Here is a 12638-nt window from a genome sequence, read left to right on the forward strand (position 1 = left end):
GGCAACACAAACACACTATATTAATGCAATAAAAATGTGGCATTCTAATGTTCTTTACAAAGTATTTTGAGGGAAAATAAAGTCAAGACTGATGTGATTAAAAGGCCCGCTCTCAAGTGAGCATAAACACCTGCACCCCCTTTCTGGTAGTGAGTGAGGGCAGAATGTACCGTCATTATCAAATTCAATCCGCGTGCACGGTCCTCGGGAGGTGATGTCACAGCTGTAGAGGCCTCCTGTCCTGTTGGCCCTCTGCAGTGGCAAGGCTTCTGCTCGAGGTGCCCCCACGAGCAAGCTGGCGACAAAAGGGAGACAATATGGGTATTTAAATATTACATACATTTACCATTGAAATGAAGTCGAACCCCAAGCTATCAGGACTGCTGGAGAATCCACTAATTCTTCAGCAGCTTGGGCAGTGAGGGAACACAACGGTAGTCTTTTGATTGGTCCACACAACACACACAAACACAACTGCAGAAATGAGGCCCAAATGATGGTGAAATACAAAGCAAAGGGAAAATAACCTGTCTCAGAATCCATGACTCAAGTGCGGTGTGGTTCTGGGGTTGAAAGACAAGCTCTTCATACAAGGATAGTACATGCAGCCAAAAGAACCAACACTTCCAACACTGCTCCTACACAACAGTATATCTATTTCTGTCTCTAGACCCTCCTGGGATGCTGTTCAAGGGTAGTTTGGACTACATCCTATATCTTCAGTTTTAATAGAGTTAAAAGCTACCTTCCCTTTGCCTAAGATAAAACTGGAATGAATTCCTCTCTTTTGCAGCCTGGGCGTCTTACATTTCAATTCTTCCCCACCCTCTTCCTTTCCCAGCTTTGCTGGGGGTGTAATTGACAACTACAAACTGCATTTGTTTAAACAGTTGATGTATTGTCTTGCTGAGACTCTTGCATTTAGTATACCTAATGCCCTCCCACCCTGGAGTCCCTGTGAAGAGAGGCCCCTCAGCTTAACCCTACAAATTCATAGCCAGAAGGGTTCTTTGCTCTTTGGAACCAGGGTTACCATCTCTGGGGTCTGCTTGACTAATGTCACAATTAAAACAAGAGAGAAAAGGAAGACTAAATATGTGGTGCAAGCAGTACAGCACCTGCCTAGCAAGCCTAAGGCCTGGGTTTAACCTGGTAGCACAGAGAGACAGAGAGAGAAGGAAACTACACCTAACCTGACTGGACAGAAAGTCAGGGGGACAAGTTTGGGAAATAAGGCTGGAACTGTGAAACTAGCTGGGAACACAGAAGCATACAACAACCCCACAGAACACATAGCAAACAAGCCCTGTCTGGCCTTAAAGCCATAAGTTCAAGTGCAAAAGGAAAACAAAATAAACACAGAGCCAACAGTCTCTGCCACCTCCTCTTGCCGGGACCCAATAAAGGATTCATTCACTGTGTCAAGGACATAATATGGCTGGTCTAGTGGTAGCTAATGCACTTGGCAAACAGAGGGAGCTGCAGCTGTCCAGGGGGAGTCAGTGAGGAGAATCGGGTGTGTCATATGGGAACATAATGCTCCCTCCCTCACTGTCCCTTTCCCAGGATCCCTAGATGGTCTGCACAACCAGCCTCCACCTTTCCAAGTTCACCCTACAAACATGTAAAGGAATGAAACGGCACACATCAAGGTACAGAACTGAAGCAGACATGTCGAGGGACCAGGCAGTGTCCTTGGTGCCCAAGTGGAAGGCAGGGGCAAGACAGAGCCACAGGGGTCTGCGTAGATCCACCCCACACCCATCTCCAATATATTACTTCTGATCCCAGGAGTGTCGTGGTGCACCTGAGAGGTGAGCTTGCCTGGACTGGGAGGTGAACAGGTGTATAAAGGACTTGTGCTGGGGAACCAGGAGAGAAAAGGGGGAATGCTGGGCCAGAGTTGCACAGCTTAGGGCTTGGGTTCAGTTCTCTGAAGGCACAGAGGCCTGGAGCTGGAGGCGGGGTTCATTACTCTGGTCTTCACATCTCACCACTAGGTGAGATCCAGAACAAAAGTTACCTTGGGGCGATGTCTCCATTCCTTTAGATTTTTAAGGAGATTACAACCTAGTTGAAAGGGCAAAACTTAAGAGCCATGAAACAAGAACTGTTTTTATACCCACAGGTTTAAGACCCAATCCTGGCAAATCAAAGCACAATGGAAGGGTTATTGCATCTGGGCTGGGTAAAGTTAACCAACTGCCAGTGGCAGGCTGTAAAGGGCAGCCAGGAGGCCCTAAGGTTTTTCTGTCTCCTCAAATCACTTCCTCTTCGTACTCACACCCAAGGATAGTCCTAAACTATCTGAGGCAGGCAGGTAGGAGGCTTGAAATTGCCTAAATGCTCCATTCACTCATTCATTCACTCACTCCATTAACAAATGTACATAGAGAGTCCTCAAGAAGAGTAGGCAATCTCCTCAAGGTTAAACAGAAATTACCCATACCCTTCAACCTCTATCCTGGGGTGATACAGCGATAGTAGGACAAGTACTAGGTCTACCTACACAGGCCTGGGAGGAAGTGTCACCAGAGGTGACAGCAGCACTGGAGGTGAAGGAGGTGATGGAGCACAGGCCTCTGAGCCCCTGAGCAAAGGCAGTTTTTGCTCGTTGAGGAAAGGACTAGGGAGCCAGTGTGGTGACAAGTTGGGGCTCAGGAGAGAAGGGTCAGAGAACATACTATAGAGTCTAAAGACCGTCCTTCAGAATAGGTCTGTTTCCTCCAGCCGTCTTCTCCCTGTTCATCCACCCTCAGGGTTCCTTTGGTCTCATTGGCTGACACAAGTTGGGCAGCAGGGGCTGGGGCCACAAGATTGCCCATGCTAAGCTCCTGGAGAGGACTTCCCATTGTACCTGTGGCCACTGCTGCAAATGACAGTGGACCACACAAGGAAGGAACCAGCAGGGTGCTTTGAGAGAAAAGACTAAGTCTGAAAAGAACTCCACACGATCAGGGAAATAAATGTGTCTACTGGAGGACAACGCTAGCTATTGCCAGCCTCCCTGTGGGCTCAGCATGCACCTTGGATATGTGCATCCCAGGGCAGCTGGAGGCGCTAAGTGAAACACAGCCGGCAGGTGGCGCCCTCCTCTGCCACACCTGGTCCCCAGGTAAAATGGAGTCAGAGAGAAGGCAGAGCAAAACTCCAGGCACAAAATCCAAGCTCCAGTCACTCTTGAGTAGTCTGGCAGGCTATTAAGACTCTAAACTGCCAAGCTAACTTGGGAAACAAGCAATGGCTTAATTCTGCTTTCAACGGGCCTTAAAGGCAGGTTGCAGTCCATTAGCCAGCATGCCTAGCAGGAACAAATAACTAAGCATAAACAGAGCAGTCTCTGAACAATGACACCAGAGAACAACCTTAATCTCAATTATTAAGACCCTGCCTAACAGGTCTGAAGTGTTCAACTCTTGTGGACTCCTGAGCTAGTAGAATTACCCCTGGTACTGGAGGATCTGACCACCCAAAGGACCCACTGCCCCAACCAAAATGTGGCTTCTGCTTCAATCCCAGCTGCCTTCCCTTCTTTCAAGTACTCTTGTAGAGGGTGCCCCAGGCAGCCTGTAGTAACAAGGGATGCCCACAACTCCTTCCTAGGAACAGGGCAGCATGGAGCACACTTCTCACTGCACTGTGTTCAGCTGCAAGCTTGTGAATGGCCCACCCAAGCCGGGGAGGAGGGAGCAGTTCCACCATTGGAGAGCTGCCTTTGGTCTCAAGCCTGCCTCTGCTGAGGGTGTGGAAGGAAACTTGCAGCCCAGCAGCTCCAAGTCTCTTCCCACAGCCCAGCAAAGGGGGAAAAAAAATTGTATCAAAGAAGGTAAGTCTGGCTTTGAACTAAGATTGTCTCAGACACAAAAGGAATAGGAAACCATCACTCTCCAAAGTGCTCATGACAAGAGCCTGAGAACAGGCACCTCCACTGAGTTTCCAAACTGCCTGGGGAATCAAAACACTGGAAACCCATGTTTAAAGACAAAACTTGCAAAACCATAACATCCTCTTCCATGGCAAGGAATAGATTTTAGAAGGAATTTTTTAAAACCCACCATTTAAGTAATAAATGGCGATGTAAATGTATGACAGTAACTGAGGATAGGATATAAATTCCTGTCTTAAAGGTCTAAATGATAATCACTGGCTCAAAATGTTGAGGACTCCCTACCATGCTATTAGCAGCAGGATAGTTCAAAAGTCTTCAAGGAAGCCACACTCCTGCTCTGCGTTCAAGTCTTCCTCTAAGGACAGCGTTACACTTGTGCATAATGATTTAATCAAACATTCTCAACACTGGGGTGCTTTCAAAACCTTAAGGACAATTGCAAGCTTTGTTTCATTGTCCCTGGCAATAATTCATTTTCTCAAGGATTAAGGGTTCTCTGCCTCTAGCTGTGCAACTCTGTCCCAAGAAACATGAAAGATTGCTTCATTAGAACAAGGACACCGTTATTGCTTAATTTCATAAGCCTTCCTAGTTCCTCCAAATTAGGATCTGAAAAAAAGGAAAATGAGAAAATGGCATTATTGCAGCAACTGTGTCACTATTACATTAAACTCATCTTCAAACACGGTATTATAAATTCTGGTAAAATAAGTAGCAATAAGAAATCAAAAGAAAACAGTACATAAAGGAACAGATTTCAAACTTATCTTAAGACTCCACACTGGCAAATTTCTTATTCTAGAATTTGGTCATGGGGCCTGAACTCTGGGCCTGGGTGATGTCCCTCAGCTCTTCAACTCAAGTCTAGTACTCTACCACTTGAGCCACAGTGCCAATTCTGGTTTTTTCTGCTTATGTGGTGTTCAGGAATCGAACCCAGGGCTTCATGCATACAAGGCAATCACTCTGCCACTGATTCACTTTCCCTGTGCTAGAAATACTTTTTTAGGCTATGATATTTCGCTTTGTTTGGTGGGCTTTCTACCACTACAGCCATGCCCCTAGCCCTTTTGCTAGCTATTTTTCAGATCTCACATTTTTTACCCAGAACCAGCCTCTAACTGTGCTCCTCCTACCTATGCCTCCCCAGTAACTACAATGACAGGTACATACCACTATGCCCAGCTATTGGTTGAGATGGGGACCTGGCTAACTTTTTGCCAAAGCTGATCTGAGACCTCAGTCTCTACTGCCCAAATAGCTACATAGCAATGTTCCTGGCCCTGATTATGATGTTTATGACTGGATTAGAATCAGTTTGGGGCTGATTCTTTTGGCCTCACAAATCTGGAAAGACAAACTACTTGCTACTTTCTAGTCTATATTTAGTTCAGTTTGCTGCTGTTTTAAATACTTAAATTTTGATTTCTCCTTCGATGTTTGATTTTTGGCTGTACTAAAGGTTTGAATTTAGGCTAGGCATTGATACTGCTCTCAGCTGTTTTTCACTGGCTGTTTTTGAGATAACAATTTTGTGTCTTGCCCAAGTGTGGACACAGAAGTGTACGCCTGTGATCCCAGTGACAAAAGGAAGCACAAAAAAATAAACAGTGTATACTATGCTTCCTTTTGTCACTGGGATCACAGACATACACTACTGTTGTCCAGCTATGGAGGGGAAGTCTTGTGAGCTTTTCAACCTAGGCTGACCTCAAAGCAATCCTCGTTTTCACAGCCTCCCAAGTTGCTGGGATTACAAGCATGAGCCACCAGAATAACATTTGGTCTCCTAATTGATGAGACAAAACTATCAGAATTCTGATACCCACCCAAGTCTATCTCTGTCTATACATCAGTATACTTACATTGTATCAGGTAGCCATAGTTCATAGCATCTATTTTGACATAGCCAGGTAAGTATTATTGAGTACTCAATGAAGCTACATTTAAAGCATCCTGTTTTCTGAGACCAGTATCAGACACCCTTGATTCAAAAGAAACTATCTCTAGTATGCACATCAGACAGACTTGCCCTCTTACAATGCTGTCAGTTGCTGGCTGCACTTCACATGTGAGTGATCACTTCTGGTTTTCTTGGTGCCTCAGTCTACATTAAATGAAGGCTTTGTCTTTGACTAGACTACGTTGGCCCCACCCCTACCCCGCCCCCCTGGGCCTCTTGTACACAGACCCATGGCTCAACCCTTTAGGCCTCCTCTTCAGGCTACATTCTCCTTCACAGCTACTCTGGGGTTATCTATTTTGCCATGGATCCTATGTTTTTGGTTTTGTTGTTGTTGTTATTGTTGTTTTTGGGTCAGTCATGGGGCTTGAACTCTGGGCCTGGACGCTGTCCCTGAGCTCTTCAGCTCAAGGCTAGCACTCTACCACTTGAGTCACAGTACCATTTCTGGTGGTTAATGGGAGAAAAGAGTCTCCTGCCAGGCTGGCTTTGAACCATGATCCTCAGATCTCAGCCTCCTGAGTAGCTAGGATTACAGGTGTGAGCCACCAATGCCCAGCTAGGATCTTATGTTTAACTCTTACTTGAAATTAGCTAACGGTGATAGTCTCTATATGTACAAAAATCTAGTCTCTGTATGTACAAAACTGTATTTCTCTGTCATGCAAAATTATGTTGTGTATAGAGAACCTTTCTTCAGAACTGTGGGAGGATCTGCTGTAATATACTCCAGCATCCAGTGAATGTTCTGCTATTAGATGGGCACTGCTGGAAAGGTCACTTTTTTTTTTTTTTTTTTTTGTCGGTCGTGGGGCTTGAACTCTGGGTCTGGGCGCTGTCCCTCAGCTCTTCAGCTCAAGGCGAGCGCTCTACCACTTGAGCTACATACAGCGCCACTTCCGGTTTTCTGGTGGTTTATTGGAGATAGGAGTCTCATGGTCTCTCCTGCCCGGGCTGGCTTTGAACCGCGATCCTCAGATCTCAGCCTCCTGAGTAGCTAGGATTACAGGCGTGAGCCACCGGCGCCCCGCTAGAAAGGTCACTTTTGAGCTCTGGCTTTACCTTGGGCCTTCTGGATAGCAGGACAGCCCATATGTCTTTATTCATGTACAATCTCTGACTGACCTCATTCATACTATCGACTTAGGACAGTACCTTCCAGAAATACCTCTTTTTGTATACTCATCATCTCACTGGGTGGTATATTTTCTGTTCTCTTTCTGAAACTCTTAGTCAGGTGTTGAGCTCTGGGGATAATCTACCTTTTCTTTCTCCTGTCTAGGTTCTAGCAGTTTCCAGCTTTACTTTCCAGTATCTCTACTGAGCTTTTATAATTTCAGCAGTTAGCTCTGTCATTTCTAGAAGGTTCCCTTTGTTCTTACTGTGCCTTTAACAGAATAGATCTTATTCTTTAGTGTGCATTCAATATGTACACAAACATCTGACTGTTTTGTCTGTGACTTCTCCAGAAGTTTGCTTTGTTTTCCTGGGCTATTTCTTCTAGTTTTTCCTTTGGTTTTCTCTAACCACTGCTTTTCTTTTTCTTCCATTTATTATTATTCTTTAATGAGTTTCATGATGACATTTTCTCACATGCATACATATACTTGGATCATAATCACCCCCCCTCCTCCCATCATGCATTGCTCTTATTTATTTATTTATTTTGGTGTCAGACCTGGGGCTTGAACTCAGGGCCTGGGTGCTGTCCCAGAGCTTTTGTGCTCAAGGCTACCACTTGACCAGTTGAGCCATAACTCCATTACTGGTTTTAGTGCTTAATTGGAGGTAAGAGTTTCATGGACTTTCCTGCCAGAGCTGGCTTTGAGTTGTAATCCTCAGATCTCAGCCTCCTGAGTAGCTAGGATTACCAGTATTAAGTGAGCCACCAGAACCTGACCATATATTGCTTTTTTTGTTGTTATTTGGTTTTTTTTAATATTTTTTATTATAAAGATATTATAAATTTTTTTATTACAAAGATACTGTACAGAGGGGTTACCATGTATTGCTTTTTATGCCCCAGCTCTCACCACAAGCCTAACAGCCCTTACTTTTTGTTTGGCTATAATATAAAGTGATCTACTTCAGGAGTGGTCTCACCCGGGAAGAAATTCTGAAAGGCAGTCTGGGTGAAGCCTTCGGACTTCAGGGAGAAGGATTTACTTCCGGCAGCTAGTTCAGACTGCATAGTGCCCTTCAAACCCCAAGCAGAGGAGGGCGTCAGCACTCATACTGGAAGCCCTATTATTTGGTTTATTGTTTTTATCACGGCTCCGTCTTTCCTGCCTCTGGAAGAATCCATTCCTTATTTTTGTGCATTGTAATCCATTTCAGCTTTGTAAAATGTTCGTATTAACATTCTCCGACACCCTCCCCTCCCCCAAATCCTGTGGCCAGTTCTGGCCTATACTCTGCATAGAGGTGGCAAGGATGTCATTTGGGGGTCAGTGGCTTCCAGACCTACTCCTCATTCCTAGTCCTTGCCTTCCAGAAAGATTGCTGGTTGTGTCATGAGGTGGGAGAGCCATCACAGATCTGACCACACCATCTTTACTGGGAGGACTCCTCCCAGTAAAGGTCAGGCCCTAGTTCCACCTCATTTCTACCTTTTAGAAATAACCTTGGCTAGGTGCCAGTGCTCCCGCCTAGAATCCTAGCTACTCAGGAGGCTAAGATATGAGGATCACAGTTCAAAGCCAGTTCAGGCAGGTAAGTACTTGAGACTCTTTCCTCCAATTAACCAACAAAGCCGGAAGTAGAGCTGTGGTTCAACTGATACAGCACTTAGTCTTGAGCAAAAGAGCTAAGGGTCAGTGCCAGACCTTGAGTTCAAGTACCAGTAACAGCACAAAAGAGCTAGAGGAGAGTGAGAGAGTAAGAAAGAGAGACAGAGGCAGAGAGAGGAGGACAAAAGAGGGAGAGGAGAGGGAAGGAGAGAGAGACAGAGACAGGGAGAGAGAGAGGGAGAGAGAGTACTCTTGAGTGCCTTGTAGAGCTAAGAAGCAAACTCAGATACCCAGCCAGTATGTGGAACCACAGGGGGAAAAATCCAATCATTTCTTACAGAATCAGATTTTCATCCCAGCTGAGCTAGTTTCAAATTTATTTGAAAGTCCATTGCCTGTTCCCCACCGTTGACCACAGCAGCTCCCATCACCCAGGACTCACCAAGTCCACAAAAAATAACATGCATGAGTCAAATAAAGGGGGAAGAGAAACCTTCAGAAAACTTTTTTAAGGCAACTTGCATCCTAAATGAAATATACAACTGACAACATTTGATCACTCAATTTATATAAACACTTAAAAGATACTATTCATTTCAAATTGGTTTTATTTCTAATGCACAAATTTTAAGCTTCTTTGGCTTTACTTCAGAGGGAAATGTCTACTATAATTTCCCAGAACATTTCAAGTAGCCAAATCTCACAACCACCTGTCAATTAGTTCTGAATGGAATGAAATTTGAGTGTGAACTTCCTTAAGTCAAATTTCAATGTATTTTATTTTGATTTAGTGTATTTTTGAAAGTCAAATTAATCTCTATAGGCATCCACAATTAGAAACAATTGAGAAAGTTTAAGGCCAATGTGTTCATTAGCGCAACTTTGTCATTCAAAAAGAAGTCTGTCTACAGGCCGGACACAGTAGTAATCACAGCAAAGAGAGGCTGAGAAAAAAGGATCAAGAGCTCAAAAAAGTTTGAAACCAACCCAGGCTCCATAATGAGAACTGTCCAAATTATAAATAATAAACAAATAAATTTAAAGACACAACTATAAGGTGGAGGAATTTGAGAGTAAAAAATACATTTTGAAGCTGATTTCTAGTGGGATGTGCCTGTAAGCCTACCTACTCAGGCGAATTACATCTGAGGATGGATGTTCAAAGCCAGGGCAGGAAGTCAAGTCCATGAGGTTCTTATATCCAATTCACCACCAAAAAAGCCAGAAGTGAAGCCTCAAGAGGCTGAGATCTGAGGATTGTGGTTCAAAGTCAGCCCAGGCAGGAAAATCTGAAACTCTTATCTCCAACTAACCACCAGAAAACCAGAGGTGGCGTTGTGGCTCAAAGTGATAGAGCAGTAGCATTGATCAAAAAGAGTCAGGGATAGAGCCCCGGCCCTGAGTTCAAGCCCCATCACTGACAAAACAAAAAACAAACAAACAAAAAAAGGCCAGAAGTGGAGCTGTGGCTTAAGTAGTAGAGCGTTAGCCTTAAGCACAAAAGCTGAGGGATAGTGCGCAGAACCTGAGTTCAACCCTTAGGTCGGGCACAAAAATAAAATAATATTAAATAAATAAATACATAAAAAACTTGCTTCATGTTCATGGGCATAAAGAATTTTGTTACCCCCTTTTCTGGACCCCAATATCAGAGATCTCCCCCTGCTGTGGCCAAGGAAGTTTGGAAGAGTACCTGGGCCACTCCTCCTCTTTCTGAGGCCCAGGCCCTTCCATAAAGGCAAGGCTAGGTTGCACTGTGACATTTCTGGACCTCAGACTTCCTATGAAATAGTGCCTGCCGGCCATGGAGAGGCTGAGTGAATACCCAGGTTTCCCCCAGAACAGTCCCTGGGCACACCTATTGTCTGAAAACTCACCAGTCACCTGCCCCTTTCCTTCAAAAACATGACAGGTTGGAAAACAAATGTTCAGCTCAGCCTCAGACCAAGCAGGCTGAATAATGTGTTGACGCAGCACCTTGAACTCCAGAGTGAGGCCCTGCCCAAAGTGGCCACCGTCAAATCCTGGTGAGTTAGGTCCACCTGGGAGACCTTTGGTCAGACTTCCCATAACCAGGCTGAGGGCAGCTTGTTTGGTCACCAAAGCTCTAATGGCCTAGTAGGTTCCCCTCCTGCCCCCACCCCTACCTCAGGTTGACACTCCAGGCAGCCACTGACGAAAGTACTGTTCCTCCTGTGGGTGGAGGGTACTGTGCTTGTTCTCCTGGGACCAGTGGTTCACAGGAATGTCCCTGCCCCTCCACCAGCAGAAGGCTAGAGGGCTGGGGACTTCTGCTCTTTACTCCACTCTCTAAAACCAAGAACCTCCTCCCTTGTCTTCCCAGACCAGAGATTATTAGAGGTGACATTAAAACTTACCCATATGCCAGGCACCAGTGGCTGATGCCTGTAATCCTAGCTGCTCAGTAGGCAGAGATCTGAGGATTACAATTCAAAGCCAGCCCCAGTAGGAAAAGCCCATGAAACTCTCCAATAACTCTCCAATGAATCACCAAAAAAGCTAGAAGTGGAGCTGTGGCTCAAGTGGTAGAGTATTAGCCTTAAGCCAAAAAGCTCAGGAACAGGGACCCAGGTGCTGAGTTCATGCCCATGCCAACACACACACACACACACACACACACACACACACACACACACACACACACACACACACACACACACACACACACACACACACACACACACACACACACACACACACACACAACCTTGCCCATACTTTTACTTGAGCCTTGCACTTCTGCCTCTGTCATTCAAACCAACCCCCTCCCACATTGGGCTTTCAGCCACTATACACTTGCCTTTTCTTACTATCCTTCCTTCCTTCTCTCCTTCCATCCTTTTCTCTCTCTGTGTGTGTGTGTGTGTGTGTGTGTGTGTGTGTGTGTGTGTGTGTGTGCGTGTGTGCGTGTGTGCGTGTGGCTTGAACTCAGGGTGTGGGCACTGTCCCCTAGCCTTTTAACTCAACTGGAGCTTTGTTCACAACTTCACCTCCAGGTTTCTGCAGGTTAATTGGAGGTAAGAGTCTCATAGACTTTTCTGCCTAGGCTACCTTTGAACCTCAATCCTCAGATCTCAGCCTCCGGTCTCCAGAGGTATAGGCATGAGCCACAGGCAGCTGGCTACATGTTCTTTTCTAAGGAGAATTATGAAATTACTATTTTCCTATTTGGTGTGGTTAGAGATCTAAAAATACTGAAAACTCTGCACTTACAAAGTTCCATCCAGCAGAGGTGGGCTGTGCTTTTACAGACATTATTGGATTTAGTTTGTCTTGTTTTATCAGTCCTTTAAAATCATTTCAAAACAAACTAAAAGGAAACCACTTTAGTATAAACATATTGCCTTAAAATTATAGTTTTTCTACCAAAGTGAAGACAAGGAAAAGTGGCCACCATTTCCCAGCTACACAGCATTGCTCACTGTTGGATGGGGTACTGGACATGAACTGCCCTTTGCTGCCCTCTGCACAGGTCAGAGCTATGGAGCATCTAGAACCAGACTCACTGAGGCACATTTCTTGACACTTTTATCCACAGCTCAGGGACCAGGCCAGGCCCTCAATAAATATTTGCTGATGAATGAATGGTTGCAACTCCATCATAGCAAAGGTGATACTTGCAAAGATGTCCTCTACTGCTGTTTGCTACCAGGGAAACTGTCAGACGTCTTTATAACTTAATGACTTGTTTAACAAGTGGTGTTTTTGCAAAGGACCTCCACTTATCTCGTCGTATCATTACTAAATGACCCCATGATGTTGACCACATATATGGTATATATATGCGTACATCTGAGATAAACAGGAGGAGGGGACAGAATCAGAGGGAAACGGGACAACATACCACAGGGAGGCCAAAAAGCTGCACTGGACATTGATGAAAACAAACTAAGCAACTCAAGGGCAATGATAGGAGGGAATGAAAGGAATAGAGGGAACAGCTAACACTAAGCAAAAGGAAAGAAATGTGCATACCACCCAATGTGGAAGAAATAGCTGTATTGTCTAAGCTCATAGAATTCACAAACCTTATAGA

The 12638-nt window shown here is 45.0% G+C and overlaps 1 protein-coding gene across 3 annotated transcripts in view; it reads right to left on the reverse strand.

Moving 5' to 3' along the window:
- Itga6 (integrin subunit alpha 6) overlaps positions 1–12638 on the reverse strand; it is a 90498-nt gene that overhangs the window by 51767 nt on the left and 26093 nt on the right. For all 3 annotated transcript variants that reach the window (XM_070020865.1, XM_070020857.1, XM_070020874.1), the window contains exon 2: positions 171–295. In XM_070020865.1, the coding sequence (XP_069876966.1) occupies positions 171–295 (125 nt within the window). The remainder of the gene's footprint in view (positions 1–170; positions 296–12638) is intronic.

Source organism: Dipodomys merriami, unplaced genomic scaffold, assembly GCF_024711535.1.
Source record: "Dipodomys merriami isolate MVZ:Mamm:240054 unplaced genomic scaffold, mDipMer1.0.p SCAF_1, whole genome shotgun sequence".
Classification (NCBI taxonomy): Eukaryota; Metazoa; Chordata; class Mammalia; order Rodentia; family Heteromyidae; genus Dipodomys; species Dipodomys merriami.